This window comes from Euprymna scolopes, chromosome 43, assembly GCF_053919585.1.
Source record: "Euprymna scolopes isolate OS-2025 chromosome 43, ASM5391958v1, whole genome shotgun sequence".
NCBI classification, from domain to species: domain Eukaryota; kingdom Metazoa; phylum Mollusca; class Cephalopoda; order Sepiida; family Sepiolidae; genus Euprymna; species Euprymna scolopes.
The window spans coordinates 11,190,200-11,213,320 of record NC_136524.1 but is presented as its reverse complement, the minus strand read 5'-3'; the positions used below and the strand labels follow the sequence as shown (position 1 = coordinate 11,213,320).

Genomic DNA, 23,121 nt, shown 5'->3' with positions numbered 1-23,121 from the left:
TTAGGAACTCTCGCCCCCATCCTCTCTTCCAGTGTTTTATTTAATAATTTGAAGACATTATTTTTTATGTTGACACTGGTGCAAGATTCTAAATAGCTGAATAAATAAAGGAAAGAAGCTAATCTATTGCATAAAGGCCAGTTGTCTGGACTGAAGTTAAAAACTACAAAACAAACACCTACAAAGTTAGTATATTCTTGATCAACAATTCAACATTGCTCCAGATACTTAAAAATAGGAAAAAGTCATTCTTTGAGTCAGATAGGCCAGGTTTTGTCGGGAAAGAGGGGTGGGGGTCGGTTTTTCAATCATTTTCAATCCTATTATGCACTGATTTAGAAAGGAAATGTCAAATCATTCCTCGAGAGGAATCTTTTATATATATGTTTGTATGTTTGTCCAGACAGAGAAATTGGCTGAGTGGAGGAGAAAGATAGGATTGAGAAGAGGGAGGAAGGAAACGGATAAAGAGGGATACAGAAATATAAGTTTTAATATTATTCTTTTGCCCAGGCAACGCCAAGTAACCCTGCAAGTCTTTAAAAGAACTTTTTTATTTTGTGTTTATGCTTTAAAAGGCCCCCCCCACCCCTCACAAATGTATTAACGAATGCATATAATCAATAATTAATCAAATATACCAGTTTATTTATTTTCTTATTTTTAAGCATGAATTGAGGAAATGTGTTTTATTTCATTAAATAATAATCAATTAAAATCGGAGAGTGGGGTAATTTGAATTAAATAAATGGCTCCATTCAAAATTCATAAAGATTTCTGAATTTGACAAAACAGACCAGTGAAAGGTCGGAAGTTACATAGCTCGAAAATTATTGTAAAAATAACATGCAAAATAAAAACAGTAGTCATAAAAATCTAAATAATGCAAACTATCTATCCTTACCTAAAAGATTTCGAAAATGTAATTTTTTGTTCAGCATTTTCTTAGCTAAAAGATTTTTTTAGTAAATCATTTTTTATGGTATGTTTTGTTTATTCAATTTTTAGGTGAAAGTATAAACTAGTTAAAAAGACCCTCTCTCCAGATGTTAAGAATGGGTTTCTAAATAACAATGTCATTATTTTAGTCCGATCCATAAACTATGTAAGTATTATTTTTGCATTAAAATCACCACATTATGATTATTTTCGATTATAATTATGTTTTCCCCCTTAATTCGTAACTGTTTGCCAACGTTTTAAACATTGGCCATCGTTTTGTAGACCATCCCCATCCCCCCAAAACACAGAGTTTTCTTTTGACACCTTCTTAAAAATTGGCCAGCATTTAAAAAAAAAAAAAAGAAAGAAAGAAAGTGATTTTCATATTTTTTGGATATATTACTATTTCTGACAGGTTATGTCCACAAATTCAGTACATAAAATTAAGACGCCGGAAGTGGACTCGGTTTACCAAAATATGGAATGGAAGTCAGTAAACAGAAACAAAATACGAAACCATATGGAAATAATTTATTTAAAAAATTATTTGAGTTTTAACACTTTTTATGCTCTCGTGAAACAATAAAAAAATAATAAACTTTAATTTCTTTTTACATTTCTATAATTTTTTTAACACTTGTGCTCTATCACACAAAAAAAACTAATTAGAATTTTTATTATTGACATTATACATAAATGATGTCTTTTTGAAATAATATATTTGTTTTTTTTACAAGTTTTATCACAGAATTTTTTGTCATAAATAATGCGTGAAATTTTTTTATTAACACTTCTTTTGTTATTAAAAAAAAGTTTCGGTTTTCGTAATTCAGTTGAAGGTAGTTCTTTGTTTTATTATACACTAGCAGTTCAGCCCAGCTGCTCAGGCCCTATGTACTGTTTGTAACTTTATGTGCACATGTATATATATATATATATATATATATATATATATATATATATATATATATATATATATATATATATATATATTAAAAATTTAGGTAACCTACATCTTAAATTTCAAGTGCTTAGATCCAAATTGTCGGAGGAGATTTAAAGTCTGAAAAGGTCAACTCTTTCAACTTTGACTTCTTGGCAGCCAAATTTTCGCCCAAAAACTGATTATAAAGTTTGCTGCATGTCTGAATATCCTTTATGTATATTTTAAAATGTTTAGACCAAAAATTGGCTGAATAGTTTGCTAGAGACCGCAAAGGTGAAATCTTATGAACTTTGACCCCTTGGCAGCCAAATTTTCGGCCAAAAACCTATAAAGAAAGCTTGCACTATGTCTGAATACACTTTATGTAAAATTCAAAATGTTTAGATTAAAACTTGGCTAAGTATATTTTGTAGAGACTGTAGAAGTCGATTTTTTTTAAACTGTGACCTCAATTTTGACCCCTTTGACATTTAATGTTTTGGGCTCAAATACAATTAAAAAGTCTAACCCATTTCCAAGTAACTCACATCTAAAATTTCAAGTGTTTACACCCATTGAACTTTGAAAAGCCAAATTTCTGGCCGAAAATCGATTAAAAAGATTTTCCCAAATCTCAATACCTCTTATGGCAAATCTCGAGTCTATAGACTGAAAATTGACTGAGTAGTTTGGTAGGGAAACGCACGCACGCATGCACACACGCACACACAATTTCACTTTATAGATATATACATTATTTATAACAATTTTATCTGATAAAATTTGTGAAAATTAAAAATCTTGTTTTGGATTTGAATATATTTTCAATATTTAGAAAATTATTTAAGAAAATGCTCTTGTTTTCTTTTTGAAAAGGGGAGGTATTTCTCCCGAAATTAATCAAAGTTCCATACCACCAATGGACTTTATATACACCAGACATAACAACAACTTGGTTGCAAATAATTATGTAATGAGGGGAGGATTGATAAATGAATAAATAGTTAGACATTTCTCTACTCGAACATACCTGTCTATTTGTTTGTTTTTCTTTCTTTCCTCTTGTGATTCTGATCCTTTCCGCATTGCTCTTGGCTTTTAAACCTTCCATAGAAAATTATTTATAGAAATGTAAAGTATGAAAGTTTAGAAATATAAAAAATAAAAGTTTATTATTTTTTTTATTGTTTCATAAAAAGTCAAGTTTCTAATTTAATTTTTTTTAAATTTGCGGAAATATAAAATTTATGTAATTATTTAGTTATTTTAATTTTATTTTTAACAAATGTATTTGTTTAAATAAAAGAAAATATTAATAACCATAATGCATTGCTCAGCATATAATACCATCTCGAACATTTTGAAAATAATACACTTTGTTTTTTCATGTATATTCCTATAAAACAGCTTACTGGTATTTAAAGTAATAATACAGCATAATATTTTTTAAATATTGTATATAAAATACAGACAAATAATTGGTGCTTGGTGTTATTAATTTGTAATGATATTGTTCTATCTATATATATCTGCAATATTTTCATTCATATTAAAAGTAAATAATTAAAGTGATTTGATAAAAAAAAAATTACGAAAATCTTTCTTAAAATATGTTCATTAATTATCAAAGCAGATAATTTAAACCAAACTAATATATCTTAGCTAAGTAGAAAGATATACCAATAAGGCATAAAGGCTCATAGAGAAAGGTGAGAGGTGACTGCTCTCTCTCTCTCTCTCTCTCTCTCTCTCTCTCTCTCTCTCTCTCTCTCTCTCTCTCTAGTGTGTATGTAGGGAGGAAGCTCTTTTAAAAACAATAAAAAAATAAAAGTTGGCATCATTTTCACATCCTCAGCTCCACCTCATTTCCCTCAATCTTCTTCACCTCCTCTCTTTCTCTAGCGATGCAAAATCGTCTCTTTTATCGTTTTCAAAAGAGAAACCACACACACACACACACACACACACACACACACACACACACACACACACACACACACACACACACACACACACACACACACATCGTTTAGTCAAATTCATTTCTTCTTTCTTTTCATTTTTACAGTCTCATTTAAAAGATAAATAAATTTGTATAAAAATTACGAAAATGTTCATTTTTATCTATTTATATGAATAAATTGGAAATTTTTGTCTTTACAGCAATGCTATAAATGAAGTGTTTATTATTTAAAATCCTGATTTTAAATAATAAACAAAAAACTGTTCAGCAAAACAAAAGTTAAATAAAAAACTCTGTGTGTGTGTGTGTGTGTGTGTGTGTGTGTGTGTGTGTGTGTGTGTGTGTGTGTGTGTGTGTGTGTGTGTGTGCAAAGAGGGACAGGACACTTTTCTAAGTCAATCAAAAATCAATTTTTAACTTGGTTTGAGAATGGCCAAAACTTATATTTTTGCTAACTATCGTTGCTTTTTTTTTTCTGTCCAAATGATGACCTTTAGAAAAATACACTATAAGTAAGTAGATGATATTAATTTTGAAAACAGATGAAACAATAACAATGATAAGAGGAAGATATTGAAATAAAGTAATATCTACTGACATTACCATTAATAATAAAGTTAATATTATAAACAACAACAATAACAATAATAATAATAATAATAATAATAATAATACTAATAACAATAATAATAACAATAATAATAATGATAATAATAATAATAATGATTGTAATAACTGATGTCGTCAAATGTAAAGACAATGATTGAAGATGAGAATCGATAATTTGTATTATTCAGACTATAAAAATATAGTAATCAGTTATAGCTGACCACATCAAGGTAAAAGGGTAAAATTATTTGCCCTTGAACAATAAAGAAAAAATTCCAGAGAAAGAAGATTTGTAGAGAGTAAACAATGGCCTACATTGGACGAGAATAATTTCCAAAGTAGACCAACCATAGAAGTAAATATGTTATGGGAACCGATAATTATAATAATAAATTAGAACATCTAGGACTACCATTCTCATCTTTGTTATATTCAAAGAAGCAACACATATGATGGGCGACAATGGCCTCCTATGTAGACCTAGCACAGAACTGAATACATTATGAGAATAAATAATTAGAAATAATTGCAATGTGAGTAACAGTAAAAAAATAATGTCAATACACAGCTAGACAAAATTAGGTTTAAATCTCCCAAAATCCATAGTAAAAATATCTATATGGACCCATGGCTAAATGGTAAAGATTGTTGGTTAACAATCAGTCTAAACGACAGCCTTCTGGAGGTTGAAGGTTCAATCCTTACGACAGACAAAAATAACTAAGAATAACATAAACACTCCTACTCGATTACGGCTGACCGAATGGGGACAATCTACCCTCGTGAGTTAAATACAGAATTCATGAAATCTGTCCAGAGTCCCGTGTTCGACTAGAAGTTTCCCAAGTTCAAACAGATGCACCTAAAAAAGGTTGGAAGTAACATCGGCTGAAACATTGAAAATCTAAACAAATAGTGGTCTGAATAATCAAAATTATACAATGACTAAACCGTTTCTCAGAAAATGTTGAGTATCTTCCACTGCCTAAATTATTTTAATAATAATATTTATTTTATTTTCATTTATAAATTAATTGAAACCTCATGTGTGGTTCATGATGTCTTGAAGGTACTGCTGATGTCTCGGTTTGACATCTACCATTTGACTAAATTTTTCCATTAATAAAGGCCCCATTTGTTGATTGAGGGCGCATATAAGGTTTGTGGTTGCTTGTCGTATGCTACTACTCCCTCCTTGTACAGTGCCGCTGCCATTGACGCAATTCAAAAGATGCACCAACATCGGTAGAATGTGCATCTCAATTTGTTTTGGCTTCAACCTGTATTCACGTTCCACAAATTCTAAAAAAAAAAAAAAATCAAACAATGAAAATATAAGAAGCATTTCATATTCAAATGTCATCATATTGTTAATTAGTTTTGTTTTTTTTTTACATAAAATAAATTTATTAAAACTTTTCAGATTTTAATTTTAGAAGCCGTCTTAGTTTTGAGATTAGATGAGATTACACTAAGCCTGGATGGAATTAAGGGATGCAGTTGTGAGAAGCTGACGAAAAACCATGGAGTTAGGTCCTTGCAAATCACTGGGAATGTTTCACATTGATTGACAGGAGAAACTTACAGAGGATGGGACTCTGGTAAATTAAAGGGAAACGATTCTAAGCAAAGTAGATGGAATTTGACCTGACAATGCCGAGTAACCTTGCCCATTTATATAATTTATGGCTATTTTCGATTTTATTCAGTTTACAAAAAGTTTTTGCAGAGTTTGCCCATACAATAAGAATTGTCTTCAATTCATCCGGAGAAGTAGAACCCAAAAGTCTTAACTTGACTGTAAAGTAACTTAGTTGGAGTTAGACTTTAACTCAGAAACACAAGCAACAAACTTTTAAGTACAATTTTCACAGAATTCACAAATTCTTATTTTTATATTAAGAATATTTTGTTAGGTTATCTGTGCCTCGCTTGTTTTAAGTGTATTTCTCATTCCTCAGTTGATGTCCATTTCTCTGACTGACCTCAGTTCCGGACTTGACCATTGAAGATCATCTAGCCTGGTCATCAAAGATGCTGGGAGAGTACCAGACTTTTTCAAAGCCAACAAGTGGAAATTTTCATTAAGGCTAATATCCTGAGAATACAACTAAAGTCAGTGACGTCATGTCAACCACCAGAACACATATCAGGTTATGACACAAATGCAGCGATTGAACATGAGATCTAGATTACTGGTTGCAGTGAGGGATCGTGGTGCATTTTATTAGTTTGCAGGAACCATCTTCACGTTTACTACTACTACTACTACTACTACTACTACTACTACTACTACAACACCACCACCACCACCACCACCACCATCATCGATTTAATGTCTGTTTTAAAGATTGGCATGAATTGGACGGCTTTTACAAATTATGTATTTTTTTTATTACAAAGCCATGTGTTCCAAACTAATCCATATTTGATCAATTTTTTATTTCTTCCTCTTTATTCCAAGTCCATTCAGATCACTTTCTTCCATGTTTTCCTTGGCCTTCCCTTGCCAACTGACCCTGCTACCTCAACTGTTCTACATCTACTGACCAAAGAACTCTTTTCCATACTTTCAATGTAGCCATGCCATTGAAATCTGTTCTTCACACATCTTCCTATTCTGTTCACCTCTTTAATTGTCATAAGATCTACGCCTGCCTTTACAGCTCGCATAACACACCCATCATACCATCATATTATTCTCATATAACTTCTCAGTGCTTAAACAATATTTAATCAATACTGAAATATAATTAATCAATACTTATAGAATACTTGAAATACCTAAAAAAATACAAAATCAATACTTAATCAATCATTAATCAACACTCAACAATATTAAACAATATTAAAAAAACAATACTTATTCAATACTTAAATATGTAATTAATATTTAAATAATATATAAAACCAAGTCAACCCCTAAGGAACACTTAATCAATATTTGATAAACACTTCACTAATATTTAATCAATAATTAACCAATATCAAAAATTACTTAACCTGTAATCTTTGGTATAATTTCAGGGCATCGTCTGGCATTTGAAGTCACTTGATTTACAAATGGCCGAAGTAAAACAGATGGTTCTGTAATAAAAAACATGATGTAATTTATAACATTTAACATCGTAAAAGTATTCATTCGTATTATATATTAAGGTGGCTTTGAAGGACGAAGATAAGAAGTGAGTGTTGTCAAGGAGATGAGAAGTTCGAATTCAACATGCAGAAGAAATGTGGATGAAAGATCGGAAGTAGAAGTTAGGACCTATGTTAGCAAAGGACAAGATAAACAATTGGAGGTAAAGGGAACACAGCTTTTGACGTGCAGCTCTTCAAGAATAGAGCTGATTTCCTTGCTCCTTCATGTCAAGAATGAGTTTCTAAATAATAATATTACTTTTTAGAAAACCATTCTTAACATGGGCAGGAAGGTGAGGGTGTATACTGTTCTGTGCCTTCCCTCTATCAATTCATATTTTTTATCCTAATTATAAAAATTTGTTCGGTTATTAGATTGACTAATAAAGGAACATCACATGGAACAAAGAAAACTGAAACTGCAAAATTGTAAGTTAAGTATAACCCCCCCCCCTGCCCAAATGATGATGGCATCGACTGGTGTCACACCAAATAGTTGTGAAGGATAAAGGAGGATGGAAAAACCGAGGAAGGAAAGCACTAGCCAGACCCTCATTAGATGAGTGTAAAGAAGACTGGGACCTTAAGGAGGTTTATTTCCACCCAAATTCTTGTTGTCACCCAGATTCAAGGAAACACTACTAGTTCTTGTCAATGATGATGACCTGCGTGAGAACACCTAGTGAGTTAGATAATATTAATAATACTTTCTGTCTCTCTCCAGACTGAAGTGGTGCCAATAAGTGTTGTTGGTACTATAGCAAGTGGCAGCTGAAAGGATGGAAAGGCTGAGCAGGGATGACATTCGAATCATCTAGAATTTGGCTGGAAAGAGAATGGAGATTACTGAAATATTGAAGAGAGACTTTCTATTGCTCAGATTCCAGAATGAAAATAAAATGATGGCTGATATCAATGAGAAATAACTGGTAAACAGCTGATGTGAGAACTACTACTACTACTACTACTACTACTACTACTACTACTACTACTACTACTACTAAAAAAAATAATAGGAAATATATGAAATGTACTTACCAATATATTTCACAAGTGAATCGATAATTTTAACGGCTGTGCTATGTATTTCTATATTCTTTGATGATAAATTTGAAGCGACAGAATTGACAGTCAAAGTAACAACTGGACCCATAGAATCGTGAAGAATTGGGATGACTTCGTGAAGACTTTTCAAAGCCAACAAATTCACTTTACTATTTGCATCATTCAGACGAGGCAAAAATTTATCAAATACCTACAGGAATAAAAAGATAATAAATAAAGCACGTCACAGATTTTAAACTGCAGACATTGATTAAAAAGTAAAATGACCTTTAAAATTATTTGAAAAAGAGTCGGAATGTAGGATTGAAGAGCCAGCATCATAGAGAAAGAGCAGGTGTGCCTGCAAAAAATGCCTGGGTAGTCTGATCAGCATTTGTTTGTAAGAGTACCTCAGGTGATTAGCAATTAACTAACCACTTCTCAAAGGGAGAAGGCGAGGCCTGGAAGGGTGGAACTCCTAGAACTGTACAAGGCCAGCAACATATCACAATCAACAGGAGAAAAAGCTGTTTCAAGAATGACCTGGGCTCTGTTGACTTTGGGATCGAGGAAAAAATGTCATTTTTTCTTCTCTTTTATTTCTAGATATTTACAGAATTCATTGTATTGAAGATTGTGAAGATTTTAGATTTCTAAAGTCTAGAGATATATAAAAAATATATAAAAAAAGAATACTTGCTAAAATGTAGGGTTGCAGAGTCAGAGAAGTCGGAGGTTTAGGCAAAAGATGTAGATATCAGGCATTTGGGTACAGCTTGAGAAACAAGGCTCTCACTATCCAACATGCATCAATTATAGTTGATTAAGTCTGTAAAAACCTTATTCTACCATCTGTAGCCAGCATCAGAGGTAATTGAAAGTTTTGGAAGAAATCAGAGTCGGTCTTGTAAGAATGTTAACGGTTAAAGTCAGAATTTTTAATATCTGTAGAATCAATAGATATTGGAAGACTTTAAAATAAAAAATTGGAGTTAGATATTTTTTAATTTTGCTTGTCGCTGTTGGAGTCAAAATCTTTAGAATAATAGGAGTCAAAGTCAGAGTCCGACCTTATATCGCCAAACTCTGCAACTTTGGTAAAAAATATGAATTAAAATTCTAGGTGGAGCAGTTTGTATTAAATGTTCTGGTTTCATCTAATTCTTCTTTTAACAAAGAATGGTCTTGTCACTGGTATATCAAGATATTCAAGCAAGAGAATGAGAAGAATGCAAATATGAGAAGTATACAATGACAAGGAAATTTCGCACAATATTTTCATTTACACACGGATAGTTAACCATACGATTTGGATTACCAATTGTTAGTCTTATAATATTGCTTCTCTTACTATTTTATGTGATTTTATGTGCGTGTTTCATTGCATGATATTTTGACCAAATATACTTTTCTGGTGAGAAGGGATGACTTTTTACTATATCTTGCGTTGTATGTGAACTCATTTATGTAGACTATTAAATTTTTCCTCTTGAAATATATGGAAAATTCATAATTTAAGACATTTTATTCTGAAACTTTTATAAATCTATAAATACACAGACAGACCCCCCCACACACACACACGCATACAGAAATTTAGTTTATGGAATAGTAAATACGTGATATTCATTTGGTAAAAAACCTTTCTGACAAATAAATATGGTTGGATAAAGTAACCGAAATATTTTGGTTCAGCTTTAATGATGTTTTTGGATCCTGGAAATACAAACCTGTTGCAATTCATTTATTTAGCTCCAAACGAGATTTGTTATATGAACATGATTATAATTATATATAATTTGTTTTGTTGAAGCTGATGATAAATCTATTTCAATAACTATAAAAGGGTTTTTCTGATTGTTTTTAAATGGGGTATATACGGTGTGTGTATAATAAAGGAATTTAATCGACTAATCGATTATTTTGTAATAGGAGTATAATATTCATTTATAATTAGCAGAGCAACTCAGTGTTGCCCAGGACAAAAAGTGTAGCATAAAACTTCTATCACTTTACTTCTCTCTATCCATCTCTCTATCTTCCTCTCTTTCCCACTCCACGTTTTCCACTTTCCCTACCCCTCCTCTTTATTCACCACCCAGTCCATTCCTCTCTCTGGACACATACTCATGTACACATATGCAATTCTCCTTTATATAAATTCCCCCAGGAAAGAGTCAACATAAAGGAATTAATTACTTGATTAAAAATTCAGAGTTTCTTTTCTTTGGTACATAAAATTTTGAAAACCTTACGAAATCTGCACCAGTTTAGGATCAAATAATAAATAATTTTCTTCTAAATTTTTGATTATTCACCTAGGGCAACTCTTACTCCCCAACCCTCTCTTTCTCCTCCACCCAGCCGATTTCTTTTTCTGAAAACATACACGCATACAATTCCTGAGTTGACATAAGGGAAGTAACTCCTAGATAAAAAAATCAGGGTTACTGTTAAGTTAGTTAAGTTAATTAAGTTAGTACATAAAATGTCTGAAAAACAAAACTCCTATGTGCCAGTTAAGGGTCAATGAATAAATATTTTTTTCTCTTGTGCTTTCTTTTTTTTTTTTTTCATAATTTTGGATTTTTAGTCACACACACACACACACACACGCACGCACGCACACACACACAACTGCTGTTTACATAATAGATTAAATTTTTAACACAAATAGGTCACAAATAAAATAAATTGTTTTTGCTCAATTTCCCAATGGTATCTAATTTAAAATAATTAATGTCGTTAATAATAATGATTACAAAAATTGTTCACCTGGGTAATATTCGTCATAACAATTTTTGGTTGAATTTCACACATTTCTTTAAAAGCTTCCAATCCTTTTTGTCTTGTTCGCCAATCGTTTGCCGAAAGAAGGTTCCCCATCTTCTTTATTTCTTCCTGTATTGATTCTATATTTTTAAAGGATACTGGCCGTTTAGGACTTATCTGCGCGCTCAATAGACTGGGAAAAGAAACAGGAAAAAAAAGAGCATTTAGAATCAGTTTTGCTTGTTACACCCTAGCAGAAACTTACCTTGAAAACATATCCATTAAATGACTAACAGACGAATTTTTTCTAGTCTCACACAAAAACACGCGTTCACATCTCAAGCCATATTTCTTGTCATATACATACGCGCACATGTACACACAAGTAGATATATTCATGTTTGCGTACATACACTCACATTCACATGTATACACACACATGCTAACGTACACACATGTATGTGCACACATATGCACACATGGGCAACGTCACTTCCCCTTTCAAAGGAAATCCACACATGCGCAAAAGACCACCGGAAACACCTATAAAAGCAAGAGACAAGCTATTTCCAACCCTTTTCCAACTCGGCTTCCGAGCGGAGAGGTTTGATGAACCATTCGCCCCTTTTGGGGCGTGCGCGCCCACGCACATCACGTCCCTTGCTACCGTATGTGTGGGGGCAAGAGTTAACTGACAGTACGTACACCTTACACGTTTTCTATCTCCATGGCCTGGATTGACTTTTTCTCATTTTCTCTCTCTCTCTCTATACTACAATAGACTTTCCTTCTCACCAACTAACAGCGAGAGAGACACACACCAAACTGGATTGACTTTCTCTCTTTCTCTCTATACTACAATAGACTTTCCTTCTCACCAGTAAACAGCGAGAGACGCACACCAAACTAAACACGTGTTGTACCCTTTTCTTTCATGTGTTTCTTCACAAAATAAATACTAGTTCGTTTAATTCAAGTAAACGCGTTGTTCGTTCCTTCCTCAAAGCAATTCATTTTTCCTTCCTCAAAGCAATTCATTTCTCCTATTTTTCCTATTTTATATGACTGGGGGATATATATAATATATCCACCAATCCACCACAAATTGGCGACACCCGAACGTGAGATGAACACGCATTTCCTTCTATACCCTAGACCGCTACAGACCCATGAGCATATTTTGGGTAATATCTCTTAGTAAGTGATCCAACTGACAAAGAGGAGAATAATCTGTTAGTTTATTTGAGGTCGAGTCTAGCAAATGACAATTCTGACTCACACGGGAGGAAACTTCAGATGATATCTATTTGAAGACAAGGACTGTGTTGTTTCCTTTTAAAGAAGTACCCTCTAAAAGAGAAATGCCTCCTGGATGTTTTATTTGTGATGAGGAGGTAGTGTGAGAAGGTGGATTATATATGCTTCTGGACATGACAAGCTTGTGAACATGACAAACTTGTGAAGCAAACATCCACAAAGCTAAAATTAGATGACACAATGCATGCGCTATTAGCAAAACGAGGCTGATGGAAGCACAAGATTCCCGTTTCTCAGCCAAAACTTAGAAGATATAAAAGAGATGGATTTGGGTTATGGGGAAATTCTTCTATAGGTGAAGTAAAGACAAGATGCATTGCTTGAATCGAAAAAGATCTGCAGAAAGAGAACGAGAGAGAGAGAGAGAGAGAGAGAGAGAGAGAGAGGGAGGTGGAGAAAAAATATGTGTATATATATATATATATATATATATATATATATATATATATATATAAGAGAGTCCACTTGCAAAAGTTTCTTTTCTTCGGACAATTTACAGAAATGAAATAGGAAAAAGATTTAATTTAAAACACTAGGTTGTTTTGTTTTGTTTGTTTTTATTTAATAAGGTTTTATGTTTTATGACATATCAACAATTTTGGAAATTTTAAATGTAATATGAATCAGGCTTAGATCTGATGAACCTGAAGAGAGGTTAAACCTGAGCAGTATTCGCAGAAGAATAAACTTGGTCAATGCAATCATATTGATAGAATAGATGAGAGTTCTTGGGTTAGTAGAGGTAAAACTGTTAAGATAACAGGAGTTAGTTTGCAAAGAAACGTCAAGTAAAACATGGTAGGAAGTTATAAAGATAGACTTTGATAGAAAGAGGGTTAAATACAAACCTGGCCAGAGATTGTAAGTTAGTTTGGAAGTCAATTTCTTAAAGTCATTCAACACATGCCGGCATGTGAAATGGATGTTATACCGAATATGATGATTATGATGTTGATGAATTATTTTTTCATTCTGCAAGATGTGTTTGAATAGTAATTGATATGCTGTGTGAGCTATGGGAGCAAGAATGCTAAACGGATTGTGTTATTATCTTTGAAATGTATAACTGTGAACCTTAGCGTTTTGCTCCAACATGCTTGTATTAACACATCCTTTTGTTCACAACAACAATGCATTCCCTTTTAGCTAGGAGTCAAAGTGGAATATCTAGGTACTTCTGCAGTTTATAGACAAGGCTATTTTTTTAGTATTTTCAATTTAAATTCAATTTTTATGAGATCTTTTATCATGTGAAAATACAGAATAGTTAATAAAAGCCCTTTATAACCCTTATCCTCGAGAAAAAAGCCTCCCCCCTTTGTTAAGAGTGGATTTCTAACTATTGACATTATTATGTTAGCACTGTCTGTAAACTGCAGATGTACCAGTATCTGTTTTGATATTACACTTCATCTTTTTGGTCCACGGTAAGTGAAGGAGAAATCCTTATAGATTAATGGCTTTTTATTTATGTCTTAATTAAATGTTCCCTTTATTGGAATGAACTGGATTTTTACTCACATTAAAAACTAACCGCGTATCTAACTCTGCCCTCATGGAAAGGCAAGTAAATAGAAAGAATGCCCTTGTCTATGATTCCCTTAGCAATGACTGAGAAAATCATCACATGTATTGGAACAACCTCCCTAATCACCTGCTCTTGCTTCTTGTGATTTTTGTTCTTTTCCTAAAATATAAGAAAATCACAAGATGAGTCGTTTGAAGGTGTGAAGAGGAGCAATAGGACCACAAAAACGAAGAATTATTTTAATGTTGGAAAGTTCCTCAGACTAGAATGGGGTTACGTTAAAGGGGAAACCGTGTTTCTTTTTGTTTAGAATCAAAAGAAATTGTTTATGATATCAGTTACTCTGATTTTTTAAGGCATACCCCCTCCATAAAAAGCTTTAGACTTACCTTCCAGCTGACCCACCCCGTGAGGAGGGTAACGACTTGGCAGAATGAGGGACAGAAGAATCATAAGACATTTCCATCAAACCCTAAAAGGAAAAAAAAAAGAATCTTCATTATGATTTCAACAATGATTAAAACAACAAAATCATACTAACCAAACAAAACTTTAATTGAGATCCAGTCTAGCTATTTTTATACCACATTCCTGACAAACGTTATTTTTATACCACATTCCTGACAAACGTTATTTTTATACCACATTCCTGACAAACGTTATTTTTATACCACATTCCTGACAAACGTTATTTTTATACCACATTCCTGACAAACGTTATTTTTATACCACATTCCTGATAAACGTTATTTTTATACCACATTCCTGACAAACGTTATTTTTATACCACATTTCTGACAAACGTTATTTTTATACCACATTCCTGACAAACGTTATTTTTATACCACATTCCTGACAAACGTTATTTTTATACCACATTCCTGACAAACGTTATTTTTATACCACATTCCTGACAAACGTTATTTTTATACCACATTCCTGACAAACGTTATGCTCACACAGCTCCTTTATGGATGAATCTAGACATCTGGGGACACTTCCATTGTCTTCTCCGATAAATTTTGCATGAGAATGCACTTTTAGATGTTACATAGATTCTGTGTGTATGTGCATGATGTCTATTCTATAAACATCACGCACATACACACAGACATTGAATTATATATGTATATATATGTGCGTGTGTGTGTGCGTGCGTGTGTGCGTGTGTGTGTGTGTGTGTGTCAGGCATTAATGTTTCATGCTTTTGCAATCATCAGTGCAGAAGGTCCTGGATATGACCTTAAACTATATCCGGTGGTGTGGCCCCAGCTTGTGGGCTTTGGGGAATGTGGAGCCATTGCTCTCAGGTTCACTCTGACCCGGACTGGTAGTACATGTTAGGATCCCAACTATAGGTTAAATAGAAACCGACTTAAAAAACAAATGTATTCTATTAAAAATTTTTCTTTTGAATCACTGGATTCGGCATTAAATAACCCGAAAAAGGTTGATATGCCATAAAACAAAAACAACCATCAGTGCAGAAAGTGACAATTCTTGCTGGTTGGGGGATTCAAACCCAGCTACCCACTTTTGATCCCATTTGGTCGCCTCCAGGGCACTATCAACCACCATGAGAATTAAGGGAAATTAATAGTTATAAATACCCAAAACAGTCACAACATTAACACAGTCAATAGTGTTAAAATGACTGGAAATCATGAACATCATGCAAGGCCAGATGAACACCTTATTTCTCAGACACACACACATATATAATGTTTAATCTTATCCTTATGTGTGAGCTATCGTTCTTCCTGATCTCCGGACCCAAAACTCAACTTTCTACATTTTAAAGTGAAATATATACATTTTTATTATGAAAACTATTAAGGCATTAATAACTCTAAGGTGTGTTGGGAAAGAACGGTCACAGGCAGCCCAGCAAAATTAGGTTTGGACTACAGTTCTGTTCTGGTGTTTCAAAGAAACAAACAGGCCTCGCAGACGCTCGTAAGGACTACTACTACTACTACTACTACTACTACTACTACTACTACTACTACTGTTGTGTAGTTGGGGGAAATATCGAGAAAACATATAACGGGGACTCAGAACAAGGATGATAATGACATTTTCATACTGTTTACATCGTGACGACGACTGTGATGATAATTCTTTTATCATATTATAATACGGAGGTGAGACATTTATGCAACAGTTCTTGTTGACACTGATAGAGGGGGGAGATACTTCACATGATGATGGCGGAGGAACAGACAGTTAACACTTGAAAGGAGTTATACAGAGTTTGTTTACAAGATGATAGACAAAACACATTCACCTTTTCCTTTTACTTGGAATGATGACAGACGAAGACAACAGTCAGTACCCAGTGTGGCCGACTCGAGCTCTCTCTGGCTCTATCTCTCACTGTCTGTGACCTCTAACCTCGAACCCTGTCTCAATATATTGAGAATCTCCTTTGTTGATGACGTCAGAGGCTTGCTTCGCCACATGAAATTTATTCATGTAGATTTTACCTGTGTATGTCCAAACACGTTTTGGCAAACAAAGAATTCCAAATTTGAATTGCTCAATATTTTGTTAATCATTATTTATAAACTCATATTATCCATTCTTTTAACTGACATATTTAATATCCAGTTATTTCTAAAAGAATGAACAATCGACTGAATTCCTAGGATAAATATCTATCTCTGTTATAAATAATATTTAGTTATTTGCGAGAACCATGACAATCGTTCTGCATTCTTAGGATTTACATATGTATTCTTTTTTTTAACTTTTCTTACTGAGTTCGATTCTAACTTTTTCCAAATATCTGTCCCTTTTCATACTACTACTACTACTACTACTACTACTACTACTACTACTACTACTACTACTACAGATGTTCAACACATGTGGAAGCCAAGAACAGATGTAGCAAAGAAACAGCATTAGCCACCAAAATATTTTCTCCACACTCACTTCTCTTCACCATGTATATATCTTACAGAACTTTAACAACTATTATTCGGATGAAGATATCAACGCCTTCATTCTGTAATATCAGTTATTTGCAACAACATATCTATCTCTTTCTCTCTCTGGCGTATCCAAATGAATAAATGCAAAAGTTAGACCCATTTCTTACACTAATGTTGTGTATAAACGAGTGCGTATAATATGACCGTTACTCAACAGCATGTGACGTGTCTTTAATACTACAGATGTTCACCATGTTCAACGTGTAACATAGTTTGTCGTGTGTGATGTGTTATGATCGTCTCTCAGATATTGACTGGCAATAACATCACAAAGCTCTGGATCTTCAGGTCGTGGTATCTTGCATCAATTTGGTGAACTCTTCTGATCTTATCCTGATCTTGCAGCATTATCATCATTTTATAATTAATCAGAAGAAGCATTTTGTAATTAACTAGAAGAGACATTTCCAGGGCATTTTGTAATTAATCAGAAGGGACATTTCCAGAGCATTTTATGATTAATCAGAAGGGACATTTCCAGTGCATTTTGTGATTAATCAGATAGGACTTTTTCAGAGCATTTTGTAATTAATCAGAAGGGTCATTTCCAAAATTTTTTTTAATTAATTAGAAGTGACTTTTACCAGACACTTTCATAATATGAAAACTTTGTTGCATTAAATATTGTAGTAGAAAAACAAATCATTTTTATTAGTTTTGCCTTTAAAGTGACACTGATTTTTAAAAAAATTCTTTTTAGAATTTTTGGAATATTCCACTTTCCTTTTAAGGGGTGCTCAGGATGATAACGGCCAAAGCGAATTAGCATAATTATAAATAGATAAATAGATAATAATGTTTATTAAATCTTTTAAGATAAATAAATTTGTATCAAAATTACTAAAATATTAATGTTTATCTATATGAATAATTGAGAAAGATTTTATTTTGTGTTTACAACTAAGTTATGAATGAAATGTTTGTAATTTTAAATTAATGTTTAAAATCGTGAATTTCATGAAGTGATAGTAAGCAGGCAAAGCCAGCTAGTATTACATAAAAGCATTTAAATGTCAACCGTCGGGTTTTGTGTTTCTTTTTTTCTTCTATCCTTATCTCTCATCAGTGGCGTAGCTAGACCTTTGGCCGCCCGGGGCGGTAGTAAAATTGCCCCCCCCCCCGGCATTTGGGTGCCCGGAAAATTCGTCCCTGAAAAATTCGTCCATGGATAATTCTTCCATGGAAAATTCGTCCATTTTTTGCTAGGTAGGAATACTGGTCCATTATTATTAAGTTAACATTTATTCTGTAGTGGTTCAGAGGCTAGGGAATGAGGGTGGAGAGTTGTGTTTTGATTTCGATTCTAGCTCATGGCACCCAAGTCATATATTATTATTGAAAAGAAATTTCAATTATTATTATAATAATATTCAATTATTATTGAAAAGAAATTGTTAAATTAACTGGCTACGTATACAATTACGTAGCCAGTTAATTTAATTTAACAATTTCTTTTCAATAATAATAAGTATGTAAACATTAATCTGAAGGGAATTGTGTGAACATTAATCCGAAGAAAATTATATAATTGTTTTGAAAAATCTTTGGTCTTCTTTGACGAGTACTGTAATACGATGAAAATCTAGGACTAATAGCTGCAGTCTAACATTAGTTCCATGAAAATAAATATTTTGAGGGCTTTTGGAATTTTGAAGGTTAACAGATTATCAAATGCGGTGGGGGGGGGGGCAAATCTTACGATCGCTGCGGGCTGCAAAGACTGTTGCTGTTTGATTTTTCAACATTTTTCAGAACATGTAAAGCAACTGCTTTCTTTGAAAGGTTACATAGAGAATTTATGCAATTTAAAAAATTGTTTTACAAATAAAATAAATTTACATCGTATTTTGAGGTTATTCTCATTTTAGTTTTAGAGATAATTTAAAAATAATAAATATTTATAATTAGTACCAATAATGAAAAATTAAATTAAAAATTTTAAAAGAATCGGTTTTGGAATCGTAAAATAGGGACACATTTTTCCGATTCCGATACCTCCAATACTTCAGATTTTTACAAACTTTCGGTATAAAATTTCAGATTTTTTGTTAGCTTTTATATATTTTTTCTATTTTTATCCTCTCAAAATGCCGCCCCTGACATGTGCTGCTCGTAAATAAGAGACACATTTTTCTGATTCTGATACCTAAAAAATTTCCGATTTTTTACAACTTTTTCAGTATAAAATGTCAGATTTTTTGTTAGATTTTGTTTATTTTTATTTATTTTTTTCTACTTTCTATTTTTACTCTCTCAAAATGCCGCCCCCTGACATATGCCGCTCGCAAAATAGGGACACCTTTTTGCGATTCAAATAACTACAAAAGTTCCCATTTTTTACAACCTTTTCGATATAAAATTTCAGATTTTTTGTTAGCATTTTTTTCGATTTTCCCCTTTTACCATCTCAAAATTCTGCCCCCATGCCGCCCCCATGCCGCCGCCCCTGACGCTCAGAAAATAGGGACACATTTTTTCTGATTCTGATACCCCCCAAAATTCCGATTTTTTACAACTTTTTGGTATAAAATTTCATATTTTTTGTTAACTTTTGTTTATTTTTATTTATTTTTTCTACTTTCTATTTTTACCCTCTCAAAATGCCGCCCCCCTCAGGTGTGCAGCCCGGGGCGGCCCCCCCTCGCCCCCCCCTTATCTACGCCAGTGTCTCTCATCCCATATATTTATAAACTCCACATCTAATTGGACATAATCTCAACATTATGTTGATAATTTCGGCAAAAAATAAACACGGAAAATGCAAATTAAAATTAATCATACAAATAGCATAAGTATGAAACAACAAACCAACAAAAATATATAGCAAATATAAATTTTATATTAACACATCACTCAATGGTCCAAAACAATCAAATATACAAAAATCAGTAGGCAATGTTTTGACCCCAATATTTTGGAATACATAAGGTATTTTGTTCATCGATTACCTTGATAAAAAAAAGAACCATCAATAGTAAATACTATATATCATTATTATTACATTGTCCTATTTCTTGTTTGAAGAAAAAATCTCCAAAACACGGCTATAAGAAAACGTGCACTTTCAGTAAAATAAAGCATCATGTCACAAGTCGATTGCTACGACAGCAAAGCGACGTGAACTGCACTTTACCTTGCTTTTGCACCCAGCCTATTCTTCAGATCTAGTCTCCAGGCAAATCATCTTACAAAAAAGGCACTGGATTGTGAGAGAAATATTGGGGTAAGTAATCACCCTAGAATGAGACAATGTTGATGAATAAAGTTGAATTGTCCATAAAAGTTGTTATTTTATAAGTTAGGTCCGGTATTCATTAAGTGATGTTTTGTGTTTGAAACTTTAAATGGTTCTAAGTCACCTTTTTGCTTAAGACCTCCATGTGTGCTCTCACTGGTGCCACAGATTCAGAAGGAAGATATTTTTCAAGAAGTTGATCTAGGTTGGGGTTTTCCAATAAAAGATAAAGTATTTCTTTTCCATGGATTCTGAAAGAGAAATTCAAATTGTTAAATTAAGATTATTTGGAGGTGATCATTTTAAAAACTTTATTCTCTAAAATAAAAAAAAAACAAAGCATATCACCACTAAGACGTAAGGGTCCAGATTTATAAAGGACAACTTAAGTAGGAAGTTGTGCATCAAGATGTTTGTTTACATTACATTTAAGTTTTTGCATGTTCCAATAAAGATAAAGCATTTGTTTAACATGGATTCTAAATGAGGAATTAAAATTGTTTGATAAAATTAATTTGGGGCCTTTTCAGTAGAAATTTAAAAAAAAAAATTTTTTTATTGCCACCGAAATGTAGAGAACTACTTTGATAGTGGACAGATGTGTAAGTGACATTTTAAGTGAGGAGTTGTGTAACAACATGTTTGTTCATATTACATTTAAATTTCTGCATGTTAGTTTGGTTGGGAAAATAGGGGTCAGGGATGGAATTCCAATGTCAAGTAATCTGTAGAAAGAAGCGGAAAGTAGACTACTACAGTGAAGGGTGTAATTTCTTAAAAAAGGTTTATTCGATTCTCTTATGGGTTATTTCAACCTGTTTTCAGAGCTTAATTTTTATTGAAGTTGTTGTTTCTGTTGCAGCATCATCAAAAATCTAATAATATTAGCTTTTTTCCATGAGTAACATTAGGGACAAGATGAAGAGAGTTCTGTTCATTGTGGTGTTATTGGGAACATAGGGGTCGTTCCAACCAAGTTCAACTTGGGAGAAAGCTAAACCCTTCTTAAAGTAATCTTGAAATTTGACCTTTTAGGAGATGAATCATTTGTTGAAAGCTGATCCCTGGTATCTTTGTCTACTAACAACTCTGCATGCAGAGATGCAAGTTAACTCAATACCAATTCTTTGCAGCAACCTTTATGAATGTAAAAACTATGAAAACGTTGTCAATGTAAATGTCGATGACATGATCACTTATGATGACGACTCAGAAGCCGAATTGGATGATAGTTTTACTGATGATATTAAGGTTTAAGATTTTGAAAATATGATCTCTTAAATATTGCTTGGTTGATGTATACCTCTATGGGTCTAGACATTATGTTGCAAAAAATACTCCTGTAGGTGTTTCTTATGTGTTTTTAAATGATCTTTTTCTAATTTTTGTTAAAATAACAAGACAGAAAGTCAAATTACACAACAAATGATAAAACCAGAAATCAAAGCGAACATAAGAAATCGTTATAATTTTTGCCTAAATTTGGTCTATAAAATAACATAAAATATGCAAAAATGAGTAAATTCTATTTTTCACTTATTTTAACCATGTCACAATCAATGTCCTTTAACTCATTCCAGAATAAGCTATGCCCAATTTGTTTGGTCGTTTTTTAAGTATTCAGCAGATTTTCTGGCATGTATCTTTTTTATCAACAAAATTCCACCCATAAGTAATCCTGACAAGTTCAACAATTTTTTTCTGACACTTCATATGTTCACATGCATAGGTTGTCTCCCTTTGCCAAATGTGTCTTACATGTTTTAACTTATTATTTTTCTCTAATCTTTTTTTTCAAATATCAAAACGCAAGTCAATCAGAAAACTCATGCATATAAAATACAGAGCAAACAGAATCGCACCAAATTTGGCCTTAATCTGCACTATAAAGTGCCCTAAAGCATGCAAAAAATTCGTAAATTCTATTCTTTCACTTGATTCTAGCTTAATCGTGTCCAAATAATACATTTTAACCCAGTACAGATTAATACGTGCCCAATTTTGTATAATCGATCCAAAGTTGGATATTTTTTTCAGGTTTTCCATCATGTTTTTAGCAGCAAAATACAAACCCATTATTAATTTGATAAATCCAATAAATTTTTTAAAGCTTTATTTATGTATGCATGTTCAAGTATGGGTAACAAATTATCACTACAGATGCATGGGTTGGCCCCACCCCCAATCCATGGGTTGACCCTCACTCCCATGCCACCACTCGGAACCTGGACTAAAGAAGTTCTTTAAAAGTTTACAGGTTTTAAATATTTTTGAATTGTCCAACATCGGCATACATCTTTAAGAATTCTTGATTTTGAGCTATTTTAGATAACATAAATATACTTCATATTATTTGGATTCTTCGCAGTACTATTCTCATCTTCATTGTTATTTGACTTTCTTCAGATGTATCTTGTTGAACTCTGGAATCTGCACAGAATTTTGAACTAAATCCTTTATTCAATCCATGGGGGCAGCACGCTCTAGCTTCATCAGTCACGACTGGATAAAAGTCTCCAGTACGAATTTAAGGATATTTAAACCCATGTTTGATTCTAGATGAAAAAAATTCAAACCATAAATGTGGTACGCAGAGCAAGTTAAGTGTTATCCTAAATCATCCTAGTCCTAAAAAAATACTAACTTTGT

At 32.8% G+C, this 23,121-nt stretch overlaps 1 protein-coding gene across 1 annotated transcript in view; it reads right to left on the bottom strand.

Moving 5' to 3' along the window:
• Positions 1-5,388: 5,388 nt before the first annotated feature.
• Positions 5,389-23,121, bottom strand: part of LOC145268182 (TOG array regulator of axonemal microtubules protein 1-like) — a 156,204-nt gene continuing 138,471 nt past the window's right edge. Inside the window, exons 19-24 of the mRNA XM_080123413.1 lie at positions 20,597-20,723; positions 14,631-14,713; positions 11,400-11,589; positions 8,619-8,835; positions 7,443-7,526; positions 5,389-5,741 (exon numbers count right to left, since the gene is read on the bottom strand). Of these exons, the coding sequence (XP_079979539.1) occupies positions 5,482-5,741; positions 7,443-7,526; positions 8,619-8,835; positions 11,400-11,589; positions 14,631-14,713; positions 20,597-20,723 (961 nt within the window). The 3' untranslated portion in view covers positions 5,389-5,481. The remainder of the gene's footprint in view (positions 5,742-7,442; positions 7,527-8,618; positions 8,836-11,399; positions 11,590-14,630; positions 14,714-20,596; positions 20,724-23,121) is intronic.